The sequence below is a fragment of the Drosophila suzukii genome, chromosome 2L (assembly GCF_043229965.1).
Source record: "Drosophila suzukii chromosome 2L, CBGP_Dsuzu_IsoJpt1.0, whole genome shotgun sequence".
In the NCBI taxonomy this organism is placed as follows: domain Eukaryota; kingdom Metazoa; phylum Arthropoda; class Insecta; order Diptera; family Drosophilidae; genus Drosophila; species Drosophila suzukii.
In genome coordinates, this window is record NC_092080.1 from 24969015 (window position 1) to 24992374 (window position 23360).

Consider the following 23360-nt stretch of genomic DNA (forward strand, 5'->3'; position numbering starts at 1 on the left):
TAAAAAAATCTAAAATATGATCTCTTATATCTCGGAAACTATCAAAGATAGAGAATTTATCACGCGAATATGCCACGCCCACTCTAACGCCCACAAACGCCTAAACCTGTGGCGCCCACAATTTTCATGATAGAAAATATTTTTTTACTGAAATGTTTTAGTCCCGTTAACACCTATCGATTGACCCAAAAATAGTTCGACACGCCCACTCTAACGCCCATAACGGATAAATCTGTCTGACGCCCACATAACCATATATTGAGATCCCGGTGTCGCAATATATCTCGCTTTGCTGCTTGCATATCTCCTCCTTCCTTGGTCCCTTTAGCTGAGTAACGGGTATCTGATAGTCGAGATACTCGGCTATAGCGTTCTTCCTTGTTTTGTTTTAAGTGAGTAGCGTATCATAGTAATGAGTTTTAAATCGTTATATTTGTACTTTAACCTCCGTATTTTTCATCAGTTCTGATACACAAGTATTTATTTTGCTAAACGTATTTATGAGGTGAGCTTCCACGCTTACCTAGGAACAGTAGACAAGCCTGCCAAGTGCTCCGGATAGTCGCCAATAAGCTCTACTTCAATGGTACAAACGAACACGCATATACAGAAGACCAAGATCCATGCGTCAATGAAAAATGCCAGGGAGCAGATCGGCTCGAGGTCGAGTGGCTCGTAGCGCAGGCGTCCGTGGATGAACTGGGCTTGCAAGGGGAGGATGACGACCCCCATGACGAACAAGACGGCGGAGAAGGCCACGAAGTAGTACCGGTGGGAGAGTAGCGCCAGGATGCCCAGCGGAAAGAGTGCCACCAGGCAGAGGCACACAACCACTCCGGTGAAGAGGACGTTCGGAAGACACGGCTTACGACACTTGGCTCCGCAGATCAGCAACGGGATCATCACGAGCAACATGCTTGCTATGTATATCACCAAGTCCGTGACGTCGTAGACCCTCACATAGCACGCCCCGGTCAGCGTTACGAGAGCCACAATTCCGCAGACCATTGACCAAATCACCAGTTTGCGAAGCCGTCGAACGGGCAGGCAGGCGAGGACCACCAGGATGCCGAGGGCGAGGAGCAGCCAAATGTAGGGCGGAACCGGAAGTACACTGACTACGCTGAACTTAAGTGACGAGATGATCATCAGCAGAAAGGCCGACACGGAACACAGAACTACCGCCTTAATGTATACGGTGTGTGCGAATACCCGCAGCTCATTCGCATCCGAGGGGTCTTCCGTAGTCCTTCGCCATCGCGAACAACAAGGCATCGATCAGACTTTTCCCGGCGGAAAGTTAAACGTAAGTATGATGTATATCTACATTTTGCTCGGATTGTGTATAATCTTTGAAGGCGTTTGTTAGGCTCAGTATTTCTGAAGGCCTACTGGAACTTGTATCTAATTTGCGAAGAACAATACAGTAAAAAGCAAGTATTTCTCTTAAATAAAAAACTTGCAACATCCGTTATAGTATACACCATCTTAGATATATTTCCTTACTACTTAGACTACCACCAAAACGGAACTGTCCCTCTCATTTATTTACCGACCTGTAGTAAATGACAAAGATCAGCATGCAGCAGAGCAGGAAGACGAAGTGCAGGTAGATTCCGTTGGCGGAGCTGGCGGTCTCCCCGTAGGGCACTTGCTGCAGCCTTCCACAGATGTAGCGGGCCTGGAAGGGAGCCATGAAGATGATCAGGATGACGAAGACAATGGCGAAGCCGAGCATGTAGCGCAGGTCGTGGATGACCAGGAAGAGGATGAGCAGCACGACCATGGTGATGGTGGCTAGCAGGAAGACGCAGCAGGTGCAGATTAGGTTGGGCAGCAGAATGTCCGGACTCTTGGCCCCGTACAGGTGCAGCAAAGCCAGAAGCGCGCCGGCGAGCACCATGGCCACCAGGAGGACCCACACGTTCACCAGATGCATGTAGTATGATCCGTACAGGGTGACGAAGAACAAGGATCCCAGGACCAATCCCCAGCAGAACAGGGTCAGGGCGGGCGTCTGCCGGATGCAGCTGAGCACCGTGAGGATGATCAGGGACAATAGAAGCCACACGAACGGCGGCACCGGAATATCCTTATACACGTTCACCACGAGCGCAGACAGGACGATCCACGGAATCGCCGATAGGAGGCACAGCCCGACGGTGGACAGGTACACCCGGTAGATGAACGCGCGCAGCTCCCGCTCGTTGATGACTATGATCTCAGGCCCCTCCGGCGGTTGGCCTTCGGCACCGCCTCTTCCGCCCCCAAGGCCGTACGGCGCCCAACGCGCATTCTGGTTATTCATGTGTTGACCAAGGATTTTGTACCAATTTACTGGGATTTTGACAAATTAAACGTGGCTGCCTAAATACAATGCACTGGGGTCTGTAAAGAATTCCTACATATTTTCCAATAGCTCAACTCGATTACTTTTTTGTAATATGAATTTAATTTCTTGCTAAATATGGCCTTTTCTTATAATTGTAGCTATTCTTATGAAATTTGTTTTCTTGCAATGCTGATTTTTCAAAATTCTCGGCTCTATTTTTAATGCCTTATCACAGCGATATTAGGAATACATTTCTGTCAATTTCATATTATCAAAGCAAGACTACACAGTACGGGAAGGTCAGACAGAATGACTGGGTCCAATAATCAACCTCGATCACGGACTTTTGAAGTCTTTGGATCTATGCCGCGGCGAACTCGGACCCGTTAGAATTAACACAGAAGGATTTCTCAATCGAAGTCATTTTCGACGGTCATCCCATTCCTGGGATCCAACGTTGTCGCGGTGGAGGCCTTTCTCTCGTCCACCAGGATGAAGTAGCATACGCAGCAGAAGAACATCATGGAGTGCAGGTACAAGGTCAGGGTGCAGACCATAAGGTGCTCCCTGGGAATTACCTCGACGACGTCCAGGCGGCCGTGGTTGAACTGCGCCTGGATGGGGATCGCGATGATCAGCATTACAAACAGGATGCTGACGAAGGCGTCCAGCAACTCCACGTTCCCGGTGCAGAGCTGGGCGATTCCTACGGCGATCAGGACCAGCAGCAGGGCCATCATCAGCAGCGTGGAGCAGACGCCGCCGGGCAGGAACTCCTGCGGGCACTTGGCCCCCGAGAAGTTTAGCACCAGGATGATCAGGGCCACCCCAATCATCACCAGGCTGATGGTCAGCATGCTGAGCTCGTCAATTATGCAGCAGCCGGCGACGATGGTGCACAGCACCACCAGGCTCGTCATTATCCACTTGCTGGGCGAGTAGTAGGACAGTCTGGGGAGGCAGTGCATGGTCACCATTGCCACGAATATGATGATGCCCAGGACGTAGGTGGGGAACGGCAGGTACCGGTGCGGGTGGACATTGGTCACCAGGAGCAGCAGCCAGGCGGCCACCGTCACTCCGATGACGATTAGACTCAGGTTGTAGATGCTGCGGATGAACTGGGTCATCGGGTCCAGATCAGCGATCGTCGGCCGGACGTTGTCCTGGTGGTAGATGTTGTCCATCCCGTCGTGATCCCTGTGGATCGAGTGTCGAGACTGGGTCTGCCTGCGCCCTGACAACTGCCTCTCGGCAAAGCTGCTCCCTTCCCCATCTTTTATAATGGAACATTTTTCCTATATGTGCAGTTTCGTTTAAATTGAGCTGGAAGACTTGTCTGGAACCCACCATTATTCAATTAGTTTCGTTAAAAAAGATATCAAAAATGTAAGCTTTATTAGCCAAAGACAGTATACTCAACTCAAATCCCATCCGAATTTCCACATTTAAGCTCCAGCCGTTGTGATAGTGTCCAGCCACCTGAAGAAACCATAGGTCCAGAAATGCTCACCACCTGGGTGTCCAGATAAGGTAGTAAAAGGCTGTGAAGGACAACAGAAAGTGCAGATAGACTGTGACGGCGCAAATAACGAACTCGTAGACGGGAAGCTTGAACCGCCTGCCGTGAACCACCTGAGCATGGTACAGAGCTGTGGGAATCACCATAATGGCCAAAAAGATGAAGTACAACAGTTGGTAGATCCTCCTGTTCGTGAAGACAAACATGATCAGCACGAAGATGGAGGCCACCACGAAGACGAAGACCAGGAGCAATATGGTTGCCTCGCCTGGGAGAACGATCCTGGGCAGCCAGGCTCCAGCAAAATAGCAGATCACAATCACGGCGGAGGCAGCCAGAAGGGCGAGGCACACGACCACTAGGTTGCGTTCCAGGAGAACCAGGATCATGCTCACGCCAGCAAGACTCACGAACATGCCTGCCAGGATGAAACTGAACCAGTAGAACTTCCGGCACTTGGTTCCGATGCAGAGCACGAACAGTACGAAAAGGGACACCACTCCGCAAATAAAGCCGGGCAGCACGAGATCGGCTTCTAAAGGAAGGGCCTTCGACAGGATCATTGCCATGATCGCGGTGGTGACTGAGAATAGGCCGGCCATCATGTAGCAGCGCCGCATGAAAATCACTTCCGGCTTGGGCCCATTTCCGGTATCCTGGGAACTGGGGGCATCGCCATCGGAAACAGCCCGTGGTGCCCTCAAGCGATGGGGTGCTATGCGGAGCTGGTGACTCGGAGGATACTCAAAGTGAACCGCCGGACGGGGGACCTGCTCCTGCTGCTGCTGCGAAGGAAAGTTGAGCAGCTGAAGGGCAGGCGGCCAAAACACCCAGTAATTTCTCGAACTGCCACCGATCATTCTCTTTGGGAGCTCTTGGAGGGGCAATAACTGCTAAATTTTGACAATATGTTCAAGGCCAAGCTAGATGAAAGTCCAGGCCATTCCATCCTCTAGAACCTGGTACCTGTTCTTTATAACCCTAAAGTTTAGTAACAAAGTTGTTACAACAATTGTTATATTTTATTTTACACTATTTATAATTATTTAAAGAATATTTTATATTTATAAGTTCTTAATTTAAAAATAAAGAAAGTTAACTCTCATAGCAAGGTGCGACTTGGGATTTGAATGAGATTCGGAAACCATGTATTGCCTTCACGTCAAGATTAAGATTCACTAGAGAGATAATTCTGGTGTGTTGACGAGCATAAATATTTTACATTTTCCAAAACTTAACCGTGTTATGCCTTTCGATCAGGGCGGAAAACTCTCCGAAGCATGCGAAAATCCACGAAGACTACAAAGCCAGCGTGGAAAATGCTAAGTAGCTGCGATCAAAGCTAAGAAAACAGCCACAAAGGAAGCCTACTCCCCTTCCCTGCTCACATTGTTTGTTGTTATTTTGCTGATCGCTTGAGTGACACGCAAAGGATACAGACAAGGAGTAGAAAGAAGTTCCCGAGATGTGTTCAGTGCCGCATCTGCGGCCTCGATCACGATCACTTTCACAGACGGTGGATGCTTCATGGCTGACGGCTGGACGGCATTGTTCGGGAATGACTCAATCTCAATCAGCTGGCTACGCTTATCCTTGATCCCCGCTAAAGACATGCAAATGCCAAGGGAGCAGACGATCGGGGAGAATGTCAGTTATCTGGCAGCTGCACTCCGTGCAATAGATACGGTTACTACTCGAGGAAGTAACCCTTGAGTTGCCAATCAAATCGTTAACTTTTTCTGGTCCTCCTGATTGGATTATTGATTCGATGGAAAGTACAACACGGTCCAGTTTTTCGGATCTCGATGTATTGCTTTAAAGTTACTTTTGTGTTTCATGGAATCCGAAGCAGAGCGTGTTTTAAGCTTTAAGAACTTTTTAAAAAGGGTAGAAGGCTTAGAAGCTTTAAGTGTTATTACTTACACTTTCCCGTTTGCCAAAATGCATCTAACATTTGGACTTAGGTTAAAGTATCCACTAAAATAGTTGTAGTCGTTGCAGCCTGAGGTAATTTAAAAACTCTCATGTCTTGACTATTGATTTTTCTCTTGCAGATTCTGGCCTTGGGATTAATATATACATATGCAGTGTGCATGTTCTACAACGGACTCTTCAGTGCAGGTCAATGTACCCATAGTGTAACTTTTTCGGTTTTCATTTTTTGCCATGGACTGACTGCGATGAAAGGGCCCGCAAGAGGTCGGGAGGAAAGTGAAAGCGGCGGCAAGTGCTTGACAACAACGACATGCAAGCGTATGCAGTGGACCAGGCCGGGTCTAAGCCACCACCACCCCCTCCCCGCCTGGCAAACTAACGGCATTTCCCCCACCGACTTTCCCCAGCCCTAACTCCATTTGGGATTTTGCATGCGAACACGAAATGTTCGGGAGCCGCAAAAAGCACAAGCCAAAAAGCTTACAGAAGCGTAACGAACGAGAACTGTCCGGAGATTTCGGCGGAGGGAAGGGGCCACCGTCATCCGTGGGTCAGTGGAGAAGACAGGTTGTCTCATTCTATGTGCCCTGGGCACGATTTATAATATTCTATTAGTTCCACGACTCGAGCCCGAGCCCGAGACCGAGCCCCAGCTCGACTTTTGGGCCCAGCCCAGCCCAGCCCCGACCGGCTCTGACTGACTGTTGTGTGTGGCAGCGCAGTTAGCGCAGATAATACATCCGTTTCCGGTTAAGCCCATATTTTTGTGTCATTTAGTCGGCGGGCGGCGGGGAGGCGGAAGGCAGGGGGCGGGGCAGTGCGGCAAGTGGCGACCCTGCGTGTGTGGGAGTGGAATAGACAGCTACAGATGCTGGCTACACTGACAAAATATGCCACGTATAATAGATGGGTTTTTTGAGGAACTCATTTTTTTAGTGGTAGTGGTGCTGCACACAAAAATGTGTATACTTCAGTACTGTGAACAATAATCCAATGATGGAATTTTAAGCCCTTTTACCAACAAAGTTTGTCTGAATTTACTGTCGGTTAAAGCCTTTTTACCAGCAGAATTGTTGTTTATCAGTAAATTTATTTGAATGCTCGTACAAGTTCTTAGTTTTAAACGTGGGTAGAAAGTTCGGAAACAACTAAAACACATCCAAAGGTGACTAGTATTTTTCTCAGCGTAGCAGGGCTTACAATGCCGCTGACATGCCAGCTAACGAGGGGTGGTGGGGAGGATGGGGTGGCCCGTGGGTGGGATATAGACGGGCAGGGAAAGGGGCAGTGGCATGTGCATGGACACGGACACGGGCTGGAACTGGAACTGGAACTGAAAATGGGGCTGGGCGCATCAAGTGATGCGACAAGTGCAGCAGACGCTGGAGCGGAATCGTCAACGCTTCCGCATATTTCTCATTTCCACAATTAAACATTGCGAGTGGAGCGTTATGGCGAATGCTCCAAGGGTTGCATAAGTTTCTGGGGGTTAGGGGGTTCGGGGGCTCAGGCGTTTCAGGGGTGCCGGCACTGAGGTCGGCTGGAGCCTGTTCCTTAGATAAATCAAAGGCAAAGCAATTAATAATGCATTTTTGGGGCGGGGAACCGGAGTGAGGGATTGGTAAATTTGCTGCATTTGCTCCAGAACGGAAGCTCAAATGGAGCTTGCAGCTAGGAAAGTCGGGTAATTATGCTCGCAGCCCCTTCGTAAACTCCCCCATTGAAACGGAAGTTCTGCATGACTTTCCCTGCTATATCTTATCGGGAAATCCAGCTCCGAGGCAGCTGGTAATGCATGGTTCCCTGTCCAGCATTACATGTTATTAATGTTATTAATGAGTTATTGTATAACACCTTCTGATTCGACGGCTGCTGTTTCGGTGCCTTCCTAGTTCGTCACCGAAAATGTTTACAAGTTGAGCAAATAAACAATATTGTGTCAACAATGCAGGCAAGCTGTTCAAACACACACCCACCAGAAAGTGAAAAGGTTTCATACAAATAAAATTGTAATCAAAATTTTACAAGGCATGGAAGTGTTTTTGGAGCTAGCCACCTGTCGTGCATTTACAATTTTATTTCCTATGCAACTGGTTTTTCTTTCAACTAAAAATGAATTTCCACAATTCTTCTTCTTTTTAACCACAAAAACTTAAAGTAACATGGAAAGTTATGCTGTTCTAATTATGATACAATATCTGCAGTGTACAATACTTGAATCATGTCCAGCGCAACGGAAAATGAACCGAGTATAAAAAGCGCCCTCCAACACGGCGTTACTAATTACATTTGTGCTAATGTTAATTTGTTACAATTTCCGGAATTTCGCTAATTTATTTTTTCAACATTTTTATTAGTGGAATAAATTTACGTGCTAGAAGCAAGGGGTGGAGACTGGAGAACTTCCTCTTCAATTCAACCGAATATATCAACACTGAAGGAAATACATTAGCATATTTTATATGTAGGTGTAGAACGGGGGAAATGTAATTTATGATATAAATAAAACACACTGGCCAAAAGGTGATATTGAAACAAAAAGGAGGTAGTACTTAGTAAACTACTCTCAGTCAAAGCCCTAATAATTCAATTCTTGATCCATTACTATCACTTTTCTCAGAGACCCACAACTGACCCACTGAAGGCCCACACAAATCCGCCGGCCGGACGATCGATTCGAATAATCATATTGTTGAGTGTCTTTTGTTTGCACTCGCTCTGGGTGAATAATACTTTTCGTGGGTGTTTGAATTTATGAACCGTTTATGGGTTATGGGCGAATTTTGCACTCGTCCAACCGGAACGCGCCGGCCGAACGGTTATGCCTTGAATTTTGATTGATTTTCAAGATATTAATATTTATTTATTTTATTTCTTTCTTCCATTTGCTTGTTTTCCCCCTTGGCTACGTTTTTTTTACTTTTTATGGCTGGGCAGAATGTTGAAATAAACACGTTGTATTGGCGCTGTTAATGGCCGCATAAATTGTTGTCAGATATTAGTAATAAATATATATATTTTTCATATGTGTCACTGTTTGTTTATTTATCATAACAAATTTGTCGGTATTTGTCCGCACGTGCCAGTAATTTTGAGGCCCAAAGCCTCTCTAATGTATTAGCAGTGCATTAGTACCCATTAATCGAAGCTACAAGAAATCGTTCGCTGCAGGGCGAAAAGGTTAAAAGCGTGCTCACTGTTGGCATTTTGCCATCGTGAAATGCGCAAGGAAGCCAAACTACTGGTGCCCTATAGACCATATCCTGGCAGCCCTAGGAATATGAATCGATTTAACGGGTCGGTTCTAGGGGGTGTACCATGGGATATTATGGGATCTAAATTGTTTGCTTTTAGCTGCGCGGTTTCCTCGCACGTGACTGGGGAAATTGATTGTGGCAGACTCATTAAGTGTTGTAATTTTCCAAGTTAATGCATTGAAGACAGTGGTAAATTGTTTGATTTCAGTAACTAAATGCTTAAAAAGACACACCCAAGCCTAAGCACTCTAAAAATGTTATATTTTATTTAATAATTTCTTTTCTTCATTATGTTTTTCTTCAAGTGGTTTTGTTGCTTAAATATCGATTAACAACAGGGCAACTAAATTTCCCTTGAATGATTTTATGTTTTTTGGAACTATTCTTTTAATAAATGTCTACTGAAATTCAGCTACAGTTAAAGTTCTGACTATGCCATGCCATCCAATAGGATTTAAAGTTGAAAAGCAAGAATTTGGTTGCTTTTCCGGATCCTCGCCCTACTGACTGATGGTTGACACCCATGGCTCTGAATCAGTAGCCATTGATAGGCGACTGTTTGGTTGGCAGTGTTGCCATGGTTCATTAGAACCCATTAAGGTAAGCCCAACAAAGAACCGACAGGCAGAAGTGGAGATGCCAGCATATTCAGTTCCATCTACTCATAAAATTTGCAGCCCGTGGAGGGCAGCTGAGCGCCAAAGGCCGAAAACAAAATCCAAGTTGAACGAAGCGTACCAAATCATTTCCTACTAAAATCAACGAAACGGACATGCCGCAGAGGTGGAGTCGCCCATGTCGGCGGATTGTTTAAGTGGACGCGCGGAGGTGGTATGGGATCTGGATGGTCAGTGGTGGGGGTTGTGCCACTCCATACTCCCTACTCCATCTCGGACACCGGCTCGACTCAAAATGCGTGACTGCGACTAATGACCCGCACGTGTTCGGGCTGGCAGCGGTACGAGTTCTACGATGACTATGCGTCGCGCTGGCTGAGAATTGATTACGATCGCTGGACGCATATTAATTGTGGCAGCCAGCCGGCGTAAAGGATACCCGAAAAGGACACTGAGTACTCCCCGGTGGAGCCTCGCTGCGCATATGATTAACAACTTAATGGATTCTCGGATGGGGATACTTTACTCTGGGCCATCCAGAGTTCGTGTTGCTGCAGGTAAACAGCGCATTTGTCGATCGTCGCCAGCCACACACCGAGATCAGTATTTTCCGGCCATCCGGGGAATCGGTAACGGGATGACCGAAAATTTGTCACACCCTCGAGGCTGGGGACCCCGACACCGCGAGACCCCCACCGATCGCCTCTATGAGTGATGATCCACGGAGCCGGCCCAACCGACGTGTTGGCGATCTTATCCGATAGTTTGGTGGGCTGCCACGCACCTCGACAGAGGTGATCAAAAATGGTAATAAGTGCTAATTAAATAATTTATTATAGCAGGCCTGGGACTGTGTCAGGCATCCGCAATGAGCAGGATCATGAGAAGGGTTTACATTAGTTTACAAGATTTGCATAAAGAATGTTATATGCAAAGTGCTGCTTATAGCTGATATATATTTCTAACTTTTAATGTTTCTGTAAATAAAAATATGTTTTTTCTCTCATATGTAATATAATGCATATCAACTGATGTCCCAGGATTATCTATTGATTTACGAGGAAAATGTAATTAAAACTTCTGATTTAACTTTGTACAACTGACATTTCTATGGGCCTTATACTTTTTATCAACATGATTAAAAGTGTGACAAAAATATAGACAGATTTTCTAATTAGTCCATTTAAAAATAATTTTAAATATCTGTCGGTGTCACCAAATTAAATCATTTAAAGTACTTAACAAAAAACAGTCGTATTAACTTTAATGGCACTATGGCACAAATCAAAATAATTTTTGTCCAAGTGTAAATGAATTCCGTAAACACTTGAGCGCCTATCAATCAGGGGATCTTGATAAGCCAAGACAAGCGCCGGCTTACAGTCCTCGGCGGGGCGATTTCAAATGAAACTGTAACAGAAGCTCAACCTCCAACCGAGAGCCAACCCAAATCAGCCTCACCAGAGAGCCAACATGACAAACTATAAACGCAATTACCTAGACAAACGGCAGGGCGCAACAAAGGCGACTACATAGCCTGGCCAAAAGAAGGACAGAAAGCCGAGAAAGCCCAAAGCCAAGGCGGCCGCACTACCAAGTTACTCGGGTTACAATGAAATTTGTCTGAGGCGAGTAAACATTGCCACCGCACGTTGGCCGAGCTGCAAGTCGCAAGTTGCTGCTGCGCAGGCGTGCAGAAAATGGAGTTTCGGTTTCGGTAGCCAAGGGATCCTGAGTGCGAGGCGACAGGAAGCCCAAGGAAAGGAGGCCGAACATCATGATGAGGAATGTGCTGGCCGCACGTCTTTTGCTAATAACCATCATAAATTTTGCAGCGGCAACAAATTGAAATTAAACGAACAGACACCGAACAGAAGGCACCGTGGAGAAGAATCTCCCCCGGAGAATCTCCGCAGCAGAATCTCCCCAGCCGAATCTTTAGCCGCAGAATGCAATCAGAGGAGAGACCGGGAATTCACGAGACCGAGAGCTCGTGATTTTGTGTGTGGGGTATGAAAAGAAGTGTAACTACTTTGTTGTTGTCATGTAGTTAGCACTTGAAGATTTATCCGCGTGAATTAATTGCGATCTTGTTGCGCAGATTCGCCGGCCACATGTGGCGTCGGTGTCCCTGTCCCTTATCAAGCTTAAACGGTAGCCCAGCTGGTGGTGTGCCATATTCCGGAGTCGGTATATCCGTACACCAGGGTCCAGTTTCTCGGGACCCCAAGCGGTAGCTACTTGTTGGCCATACAGACGGCCATGACAATTATGGGGGCCATAAATCGCCGACTGCAGTTCCCGGCGAGATCAAGCGGCCCTACACCCCAAAATCACATTCGGAATTATTCCCCGGCATTGTCGGCCATTGCCTCGTAAATCACTCGATTCCATTTCAATTCAGCGCATTTCTCTTCGATTTGTGCCTCGTTTTCGCAATCCTCTGATGTGTCACAAGCCGTTGAACTGACGAGACAACATTATTAGGCGAGATCAGCGATGGACGATCAGCGGTCGACACTTGGCGACATTATGGATTATGGATTATGGCGCTCGCGTGCTGCTTATGTATGCCAGTCGAATAATTTCGCAAAAATATTATCACGCTACGTGGTTTGATGGGTGAGCGTCGATGTCGACCCAGGCCGGTCCTCCGGTGATCGTTCATCAGCATGCAGCGCATCGTCATCTCCATCATCATCGTTATCGTTGTTGGGAATGCACGGGGAAAAATCAGAAAATATTGATGTTTTAATGCTTAAGGATTGCGATGGTAATGAGCATTTTTTGAATTAAGGTAATTAACAAATTAAGTCAATTAAAATTGGTATGTTTTAAATGATTTGTTTATTAAATATTTTCAATTTATATTTTTAAATAATTCATAACTGAAATAGACATAGTAAAATAGTTAAACTGAAAAAGGTATATAATTTGATGGAAGAACGAATCGATGGCCACGAAATTTAAAAACATGTTTTCCTGTGTGCCGGAAAGGCGGTGCTGCTTCAGCATGGACTGCTGATCAATCAGCGCCTTAAAAAGAGAACTGCAGTCTCACCCTTCCATACCAGTCTCTTATTACCAAGTTGGCCCCAACCGCTTCACATTTGGCAAATACATTTTCGCGCATTTCGCGACGTTTACAAATTGCAGCCATTAATTAGGCAAAAAACGCACGCACCGCCAACGCTTCGAGAGCCCCTAAAACCCCTCGCGTAGTCGTGTAGGCGAACCCACAAAAAATATACAAAAACATATACTCGAAAGCTGAAGCTTGGAGCAGTGCTACCAGACAACCGATCTGGGGGACTGGAGCCGGCGATGTGGGACTCACATAATAATCAGCGGGTGGACAGCAACCAGGATTGGTTTTGGCATGCGTTCGAAATTAATTACCCCCCAACATTCTTGGTCTTGGTGTGCAAGTGCTTTTTGCTGCTCCCTGCTTGCTAATTAAGTTGTTTACGTTGCTGAGTTATTGAACCGCGATTTCGCCTATCGGAACAGGGGTTTGGCGGGGCTTCTGATTTTGGAAAAGGCCCTTGGCCTGCTCCCAGATACGTGGCGGAATTCAGTTCAGAAGGGAGGTGCTGGCAGCCAATCCGCGGGGAATTTTGGTAGATATGGTTTCAGTTTACCTTCTTAACAAACAAGCACAACCTCTGTAAATATCTCTACACTCAGGTCGTCCAATATATAATATAATATATAAATATATTGTACCATAAGAAATTATTTCATGTGTATGGTTAAGTAAGTTGATCGCTCGACTGCAGCCTTATTGCTGTTAAAGCAATATCCATAATTTGGAAAATAAATATAAGTAAATGCGAGCATCTAATTTGGATCTACATCCTCATCGGCTAGGTAGCTAATCAACATGTCTCAAATGAATAAATGCGGTTTACTTATCCATATTGCAAACATGTTGTCAGGAACCGCCCTTCAGAGAGACATCTATTCCACATTGCCTATCTTTCCAGCCCGATTCTCCCTCCCGACTTCTACGTTTCCCTCGCTTGACTAAGTTGTCAACCTGTCTGCCAAGCCAACTGTCAGTTGTTGCATTTTTCAGTTCAAAACGAGTATCGCGTGCCCAGTCCGACTCGGAAACCTGGAGCTGGAGCTGGAGTTACTCCCTGACCACTGGGCCGTGGCCCATCGTCAAGAAATTAAGATGCACTTTGGCTGTCAACGCTGTGTTTGTTGTTGCCACAACCTGTTGTGGTCATTTGTTTATGCTTTTTATCCGTGCCCCTCAAATCGAATCTAATACCGAAACAGACATCACATAATTAGTATCTCTAAATAAATCAGCCTGCCTCCTATTCGGGAAATAGGTTCTCCGACCAAGGCACTTGATTTGTTTTCTGGTCACTCGGGCTTGTGGTTTCTTTTTTCTCTCGTTATCGCCGCCTGTCGCTCAGGTGATTTAAGTGGTTTTTCCCTGAGATCCCTAACCAATTTGATGTCTCAATTTCAGAGTCGGCCGGAATGATTACCGATGTTTTCGGAATCGGAATGGTTCTTCTACAGTTTCCCCTGCGACGCAAGGCGGCGCTTTCGTTTTGATTCGAATGTAAATTTGGTAACTTTGGAATTGGTTTTCTATTAAGTGCGGCCCGTGTTCCTGTTCCCCGAGCCACTCCATTCAGATGGGATAAGATAATCTGTTTTTAAAAGCTTGTAAAATGTGCGTCTGTCTGAAGTCTCTCGTCTGGCGTTCCACTTAAAGCGGCGAACATCAACAATAGCGAGGCGACAACATTAGGGCGAGCCATTCAGCCCCTTATCAATAACCACATTAATTTGATTAATAACCACCTGCAAATCATTTCCACACTGCGCCCCACACAAAAGACCTCAAGAATGACAAAAAATAAGTATATATACGTTTTCCGAAATCTCGCACCCCACTAAGTAGCGAAAATGTCAGCAACAAATGCTGATGATGCCGAGATGCAGAGCTGGCGAGATGAGAAGTGCCATTACAGCAGAAGCCACATCAATTTACGCATCGACTTGGCAACCCTTTTCCACGGCCCTCGCACATAAATCGCTATCTTTATGGAATTTTTATGGGCAATCTCCTTGCAGGCATCCCAGCACAACCGCAGCCCCACACGCCTGGCTAATACACCGCATCCTGAGTCCTGAATCCAACATCCCCCATCCCCCATTCCAGATCCTGAACCCTGATTCCTGAACCATCACCGAATCGGAAAAAAGGTGCACGCGACACTTGCGCATCATCATTATGTGGGATGTGGCCACGACGGGCGAAAGGTGAAGGCTGTGGAGTTTTGGGGTCCGGGTTAAGTGGCGGGGTTGCCAAATAAAATTTCCTGCCCCAATACTCGGCGATTCTGCGCCTGCTGCTGGCAGTGCAATTTGTTTTGATAACACAAAAACCAATCCTCAAAGCACCCGTATTCTATCGCGTGGGTTTGGGGAGATAGATAGTTTGTGGATGGGGAAAGGAAAACCCCCACCCGTTTAATCGGTTCGAGCTCTGCAAATCGTCTAGGGAAAGAAACTGGGAAAGTCTATAATTTCTCGACAAGATGGAAAATATTTTGGTATATTTTGTTGAAAGTTAAGAAATGTATGTAAATGAAATCGGGATGTTCTAATTTATACTTTCGTGAAATGTTGTCGAATTCGAATCCGGATTTTATTTTATACAAAATATTTAACTAAATATGCTCCCCTAAGAAAAATACTTTTAAGTATTAGCATTTGTGCAATTCATATAGGACTGAAACACTCGGAACCATAAAATGCCTTAAAGATAAGTAACTAAATTAAACTGATACTAAACATAGAAAATTAAAAAGTATATGCCTGCTTTCTTTTTTATATTTTTGTGGTTATTTTATTTTATCTATCCTTTCTTTAGGTGTGGTAAAGTGAAGAAGACAATACCTTTATTGAACATCTTTATAGTTTACTATCACTAGGATAAATACACTTGCAAGCTCTGTGGTCATTTTTCTAATAATACTTACAGATGGGATTACAAGCACCTACTAGGCGAAAAAGTGCGTGGGTTAAGGGGTCACCTTTCTGACGGTTATGTGTCAGTTGTTCAGGGGCACACACTCCCCCGCACCTTGGGTAAGTGTCACAACAAATATGGGTCGAAACATGTCAATGGGATGTCAAAGGTCTTAACCCCAACCTGCCAGCCCCCGCCACACGCTAATTGGTTAATGTAAACAAGTAGCAAGCCGATCGAACCGAAAAGAAGAAGTGCGGCACTGGGAATGTTTCAAATTTCAAGTGTTGACGCGGCGCAGAAACAACAACCATGGAAAAACAAACAGACGACAGGCGGCGACGCCGATGACGACAACACACTGAACAAATACTTCAATTAATAAACAGACACGCGTCCATCGATAAATAAGTATGTATGCTCGCACAATGTGTTACTTACAGCGCAGATCCCGAACATCAGACGATGAACCCGACCCCAAGGGTCTCATCTGTGGGCTGTTCCAGAACGGACTGCGGTGGTGTAACCAAACACCGAAAACCAAACACCAAGCCTCGAACCTCGAGCCCCGCCCCACCGCAAAACAGCCAGATAAAAGCCTGCCAAGAGCCAGAGACAAGGACTTGGGACATGTCGGCTGACGAGCACTTCTCGAAGAGCCTTCGAGGGTGTCCGAGCTATGTAATATTGGATTATGGTTGTATCTTCATGGGTATTCCGATACCACGCACATCTTATGTAAAAAACACTTACAAACTCCTGCTGGCACAGAAATGTCATCCTTGTTAAATACAAATTAAATACAATAAATACCGTCGAAACTTAATAGCTATGCCAATCAAGACAAACAAATGCCTTTCGTAAATGCTAAGGTTGTAAAATAAAAATTGATTATAATCAAACTTCTTAACATTTCCGACCACAGCATATAGCTCGCTAGTTTGTATATTTTTTCACGACAACTAAAAATACACTGTATGTACTACAAAATAACTTCGAAGCTATGACATTATTAGAAATATGCACCCCAAATATAAATTGGTTGATGATTAACGTCTTTTGTTTTGATATCTTCCAGCATTTAGTTCCCAAATAGGTTAAACAAATTGGTTAATGCCCTTTTTATATTCAGCGAAGAAACTCCCTTCGCCACTACGCGATAAGCCTATTAGACGGGCCTAAATGTATTTATTCAACAGTCGCCGAATTCCAACCGAACTCTTAACTCTGGCTATTTGAAACCAAATTCAGTTCCATTCACATTTTCTGGCTGTCAACTGACAACTTCTTTAAGTATAAGTTATGGGACAATATAGTCGAAATGCAGGAACAAAAATGGTGAGAAGGGGGAAAAAAGAGTTGGTAACCTGTCTTCGGATTAGGATGTCATACAAATGTTTTCGTTGTCTTGAGCATAATTTGGCAATCATTAACTAACAGTTAAATTTAAATATTTAACTTTGTAGAACTGAAGGGTATAAAAGGTCAATAAAAATATGTTACAGAAAGTTCTACTCTTTGGTCAATTCAGATCATTCATAAAGCGGTACAGCTGTTGTCCCCACAACAAAAATACGCATTAAGTTCCGAATATGTTAATGGTCTGAAAGTCGTATCTGATATAGCACAGATTCGCTGCTCTGAATGCAGATAAGTCCGGGAACTGTCCACGATTTTTTAGCTTGTCGCAAATCATTAGCGTAAAGTGTTGATTTTGCATAAATTTTGATTGGAGTGTGTTGGATTTGATTTGCAAACAAGTCTCTCAATCTCCTGACTTGAGGCCATGTATTATGTTAATTGGGGTTTATCGACTAATTTGTATACCATTTTCGGAGCTGTGCATTTAAGCGTGGGTTGACGCTGAACTATATTACCAAGTAGCCGGTAGTTTGATTTGTTTGATTTGTTGTTGACTTGCGGCGTGATCGAATAACTTTATTTTAAGACTCCATGGTGGCGTGTTTATATGCCTGTCAAACAGCTTGATTTAATATGTGAATATTAAACGAAGAAGTTTGCGTACGATTCCCATGACAGAATTCCCTATTTGGCAGTCCGCTCTTTAAGCGAGATTATCTCGGCTGCGAAACCTGTAAGCGTAAGCTTCTTTTGGCCACAGTCTAGCATCGGAAATTCCAGCCATATCATATTTTCTTCTATAAATTTCGCTTTTTGTGCGCTGTACCTTTCCTGGAGATTGCAAATACATTAACACTTTTTTATGGTTCCGGCTGGACTGCAAACTTCCAGCCCAGCTCCGAAGCCCGGACACCGGCGTCAGTGCCTGTCGGGTGGCGAGTGGCTACGGTTTCTCGCATCATTTGTTGCCCGGCCCGCTGGCCTGGGAACCCCCATATGTTGCTGCTACATTAGAGCAGCCCCTGCCAGTGGCTTTCATATTATGTTTTTTCCACTCCTGGTTTTGTGGCACAAGCTTGCGCATCATTGATTTCAATTTGAAGCTCGAGTTGTCGTCTTGGCAGGACAGCACGGGCATCAGGACCCCCGAACTATCGGCATTAAATGTTATGTGCTGCGTCGACGGACTCCTTCCCCTCCACCAGATGTCCGTAGTCGTGTCCGTGCGTTATCTGTTTCCGCAACATGATGCCGCAAAGTGTGGGCGATGGGGCAGCGACAACGTTGTCGTTCTGCTGATAATGATTATTGAAGTTGCGAGCGGGCACCCACACACACTCGGATACTTTTATATATATTTATGATGTATGCGATTTGGTCCAGCTGAAAAATTTCAACGCATAAAAATATCTTGGACCTGCCACCCTCTACCATCCCCCTGTCCCACCTTACCACCAGTTTTCCCCCCTATTTCCCCACCATATTGCTGTCGTCGACACTGTGAGCAAGATGGACTTCCGGTTTCCTGTTTCCGTCTGTCGAAGTTCTTTACTTTTTTCAATGCTTCGGCACACACACTCGCACAGCAACACCCTGTCATATGTACAACAATTTTTATATCGCTTTTGCTCTTCTTCATCATTGTGGGCGGGCGGCTGCCGGGGCGTGGCATTGGTTGTGGGGCATCCTTGCATCGACATCTGATGCTGCCCAGTTGGGTGTGAGTCCTGTGAAAGTTAAACGCAGCTTTCCTAATAAATCGATTAAAGCAAAATCTGAGTTACGGTCCTTTGAGGTGGAATTTAAGCGACTCAGCTGGTATTTCGGAGGATTTCAAATCGGAATAAGTCTAGAAGAGTCCGCAGAATAATCGCCACTCATGCTTAGTGGCAGCTAAAGGCAGCCTTGAAATGCCCAAGTAGGGAAATGCACCTTCGGATGGGCAAACACCGGGCAAACCTAATGACAATTCGACTCAAGCATCATTAGGGCTCTTTGGCCATGACTTTCACAATTACCCGAGAACTCAGCCCAGACGACATGACGCTGCCAACTGTTTGGGAGATTCCACATTCCAAAGACACCTGCACCTTGAACTCCAAGTGCAACTGCAACTTCCTCGGCCCTTACAAGCCCATGCTGTGCAGCGAAGCTGCAGTCCAGCCGTTTTCCCTGCACTTTAAACGGGGCGTCTAGCTGTCTGGCGATGTTTTAGGACCTTTCCTTGTCCAGATCGCTCGCTGGGAGTTGGCCTTGGTGCGAGGACACACTGCGAACTGTCCGGGAAGCCGAACCCGCGAAGGAACCCTTGGCCACTGTTCTTCCAGTGGAATCGCTAGACACTCAGGCGTCTGGAAATTCGTCACGGATCAGGTAAAACAGGAACAGGTCGCGAGATAAATTCACAAACTAAACTAACTAACCAAATTTGATCCAAAACTCGAGCCTCTACTAGTAATATAAGTAAATATAACAATACAAAGAAAATAAGAAATGCCGCTTGGGCAGAGTGTTAATAAAAGACAGAATGCTTTCTAAGTCAAATGAAATGTTCACGTTTACATTTTGTTTCACCGCGCACGATACCCATTTCCTTCCTATCAGCTAATGCTGACTAATAGATCATGTTCGAGGTACAAATAAAAAACCAAATCGAGTTGAAAGCATACACTTGCTTTAAAGTAGTCCGCCCTTTTCATTTGGCTTATCAATTAATGGTCACTAATAGATCATAATAGAATGCTATAAAATCAGCATAGAAAACACACTTTTAGCTACTTAAAGATGTAGGTAGTCTTTGTGTGTGGCGAGCTTTAAAATCGAAGGTATTGTCATCGGTATGGGACTTTGCAGCATACAAAATTTTCTGTATTTTTTATTCTTTCTAAATATAGGGGCCGCCGATAGGCTAATTTTGATGAGGCAATACTACGAACTTATCAACGATGATTTGGGTCCATTTAATTTGAATTAAATTTTTATTATACTTTATGAGCCGTAGAATTTTGGGAAACCGGACTGGATATCCTCAAACAGCGAAAAATATAGAAAATACATGTTGAACGATATTTTTTATTGATTTTTTACGAGCACACTCGGATTCCAGACGAAAAGAATTATCGCTGGTACTCATAGATTTGCATAATTTCCGAATTTCGGGACGGGGTCACAAGAGGGATGAGGGTCGGTATTAAACGATTTGTTCGATCCGCGGGGATCAGGCGTGTGATCGTAAAACAGAAACATTTAACATACGAGGGAAGCGATCTTTGTTCGATGCGACTGCCTCGAAATGTCGACCAAAAAGTCGTAAAGCCATATCAAAAAGTCACAACAGAGCTGGTTCCAAAGACCATTTCGCACCTGCGATAGGTCGATCGGTGGATTGGAAACTTTTAACGACCCCCGATCAGTTTGTTCGATCTTAGCGGCATCCATAAAACCAATGAACCGCCTTCTCTAGGGCCTCGGCCCCCAATAATCAGTGACTTATGTGACATTATTGATCGTTAAGGCCGCTACATTTGAGTTGCGAAGGGACTTGTCATTTAGCGTAATTTTGTAATTTGTTTTCCAAATGTCTTTCGACTACTTAGAATCGTATCAGACCGAGGAGATCCGTGCCGGTGGTCCTCTCTCTTCTTGGCTGCGATTTCCAAACTTTCAATAAGATATTGTTTTTATGCCGATCTGGTGAGTTGGGCCAAGCCGAGTTGAGTAGAGTTAAGTTGAGCTTTTATGTCGCCAACGTTTTTATGATCGACTTTTATGAGGTGCGATGACTTAGAGATTGCCTTGAACTCGACTTTAGTATAGGTCTTTGGGATTCTGTCGGTGGTGGGTTATAACGGTACTAGCTTTAACTCTATATGGTATATGGTATGTATATAAATATGACATGTTGTTAAATCACGAGACTAGAAAGTTTGTTTATTTTCAAATCTAACAGATAAGTAGCAAAGTCCATTAGTTGGTCATTCGACGCAAATCTCTAAGGAAAATGCTGATTATAGGGGTACATAAAAGTGGTTAATACTTAAATTAAGATTTTTGAGATCTTAGTGACAAATGGGAAAAATTAATCTAAACAACAGCTCGATTGTTTGAACAGCCTCCATGAGCCCATTTGACAATATTATTATTTACATAGAAGTGAATCCCTGAAGAGCCACAAACATGGCCGAATAGAAACTGCAGCTGCTTAGTTTTCAACTCTACGGGGATCCTCCGAGAACCTTCAAGTAAATTTTATTGCACCGTGAGGTGGTGGACATTTCTCCCATTGTTCTACATATTTCTGGGGGAAAATTGTTGGAAAATGTTAAGTAGGCTGAACATTGGACAAAATGAATCCAATGATTTCATTCTTGACTTTCGTTTCTGGACATGTGGGTTAACTTATTGACATGGGTTTTATGGATCGTGGCGATCTTGCTCTCCTTCTTTTTCGTTCTCATTCTCCGTCGCATGCCCTCCCTCAAAGTGCAGCGCAAAGTGTGAAGAAACAGGAATAAAAATCGAAACACATATTATTTATGAGGTTCATCAGGAGTTTACGACGGCTCAATGCTCATTCAGAGTCGCCGGAGAGAAGGAGAAGACCTGGAAAAAATACCTGACCGGACCATAAAAATTATAAAAGTAACGTATGCATCTGCCCCGACCACTCGAGCACCTCCAAGGGAACCTCATGCTGTGAGGAAGGTTCTCCGACTTGTCTGGTCGGCACAGACTTCATGACGTCCCCGCTTAATGCCCGCCGTTGTAACGAAAGTAAATTTTTCATAACTCGCCGATGGATGAGCCGATCGATAAATATTTCCAGACTGCAGCAGGTAGGTAGTTCGGCTCGATCGGTTCGGGCCCGGTAGGTAGGCCACCGTCTTCTGGCCAGGTTATTTACTCTTTTCAGTTCCACATCTCGGACCAGACAAACTGGCAGCAGCATCATTAGCAACTGTATGCGTGTGCGTCTCCTCAATGAGAGAACAGGAATCCGGGGACAAGATGCGGGCCCTCGTATTTGCGTTGGGTCTTGGCATTGGGTCTTCCCTCGCAGGGGAGTTGTGCCTGGAGCCCGGTCGTAAATGACTAATCGAATTGGTAGTCAAATGTTTAACTGTTGGGAGACTGGGGAAATGTAGACTTACTCCAGGATCTTCGAGTCCGAGACAGGGTAAATTATTCGGACGAAAAACATATTGAAATGTTATAATATTATTTTTTTCATAAATATAAAAATGATTTTAAAAACCACTTAAGGGAATGAGAAGTACATCCTAACGTATTTTTTTTGAGCGGAACTACTGCCCATTTAAAAAAACGCGAGTTTATTTCACACATTTCTCCCTAAAACCAAAACACTTGTCATGCCTTTTAGGACTTTTTCCATCTACAGATACCTTGTCCTTCACCTTCCGTTCACACATTTCAAGTGCTTCATGTTATTGATATTTGCTTAAGGTCAGAGGGCTTGGCAAATGCAAATAGATCATAAAACTCTAGAATATTCGGTTGTCGTGCCAAAAAAGGTGTCAAGTGCTTGGTGAAAATGCGTGGAAAGGGTCACCAGGGTGGCTACCACGGTCAAATAAACACGACTCTCTGTGTAAATATGTTCTGACTAACAGTTGAATAAATACGTGGAAAAAGAAAACAGAACCTTGTTGCCAAGCATTTAGCAGCCAAAGGTAGGGTTTCATCTTTTGATTGCCATTGATTATAATTACTTCGAAGGTACATACTTTTTTGTTACTTTCTCCTACTATGGTCTAAAAATTTAAAGCACCAATTAGGATGTAAGATAAGAGTAATTTAAGGATTAAAAAACTGGGTAAATAACGAGTTCCCACCCCGATGCTATAACATCATGGATATAACATCATAATTCTTATAATGTTGCAGGGGCCAACCAATTAGAGTCGACAGGTGGCTTATGTTGGAATCGGACCTCTTCAAGTATGCACAAATCGCGTTAATTGGCATCGCCGATTTTCACTGAGTAGCCGAGCCCACAAAAGGATAATATTCTTGCGGCTGTTGGCTAATTAGGCGCACATGCCACGTTCACGTTTGTCTGACAAGCGGATTGTGTGCCACATTTCTGGTCGCTTGATATAAATTGCGCAAATGTTGCGAAGCCAATCAATCGGTTGTTGTCATGGCTAGCACCTGCCCCGCCACTCTCCACAAACAGAGCACCCTCAGCCCTTTCGGGCAACTTATGCGGCACGGGTGCCGTGTTGCCAAGGTGCACTGCCAATTAAACGGCTTTACGCAAAGAGCGCTACGCAAATGCGATCCCTCTTCGACTTTTGATTGGTACGCAGACACA

At 44.9% G+C, this 23360-nt stretch overlaps 4 protein-coding genes across 4 annotated transcripts; all 4 read right to left on the reverse strand.

Annotated features, from left to right (window-relative positions):
* Positions 1-435: 435 nt before the first annotated feature.
* LOC108019032 (uncharacterized) lies at positions 436-1392 on the reverse strand. Its single transcript, XM_017086645.4, has one exon. It carries the CDS (start codon positions 1273-1275, stop codon positions 520-522), a length of 756 nt encoding a protein of 251 aa, XP_016942134.2. The 5' UTR covers positions 1276-1392; the 3' UTR covers positions 436-519.
* A 79-nt stretch (positions 1393-1471) lies between these two features.
* LOC108019237 (uncharacterized) lies at positions 1472-2308 on the reverse strand. Its single transcript, XM_017087037.4, has one exon. The coding sequence runs from the start codon at positions 2306-2308 to the stop codon at positions 1541-1543; it is 768 nt and encodes a 255-aa protein (XP_016942526.1). The 3' UTR covers positions 1472-1540.
* Positions 2309-2742: 434 nt separating this feature from the next.
* Positions 2743-3537, reverse strand: LOC108019236 (uncharacterized). The gene has a single exon (XM_017087035.4). It carries the CDS (start codon positions 3517-3519, stop codon positions 2743-2745), a length of 777 nt encoding a protein of 258 aa, XP_016942524.2. The 5' UTR covers positions 3520-3537.
* Positions 3538-3841: 304 nt separating this feature from the next.
* LOC108019235 (uncharacterized) lies at positions 3842-4787 on the reverse strand. Its single transcript, XM_017087034.4, has one exon. It carries the CDS (start codon positions 4712-4714, stop codon positions 3842-3844), a length of 873 nt encoding a protein of 290 aa, XP_016942523.2. The 5' UTR covers positions 4715-4787.
* Between the last annotated feature and the right edge of the window lie 18573 nt (positions 4788-23360).

Excerpts from the sequence above, each read along its gene's own strand:
- LOC108019235 (XM_017087034.4), bottom strand. The coding sequence starts at position 4,714 with ATGATCGGTGGCAGTTCGAGAAATTACTGGGTGTTTTGGCCGCCTGCC.
- LOC108019032 (XM_017086645.4), bottom strand. The coding sequence starts at position 1,275 with ATGCCTTGTTGTTCGCGATGGCGAAGGACTACGGAAGACCCCTCGGAT.
- LOC108019237 (XM_017087037.4), bottom strand. The coding sequence starts at position 2,308 with ATGAATAACCAGAATGCGCGTTGGGCGCCGTACGGCCTTGGGGGCGGA.
- LOC108019236 (XM_017087035.4), bottom strand. The coding sequence starts at position 3,519 with ATGGACAACATCTACCACCAGGACAACGTCCGGCCGACGATCGCTGAT.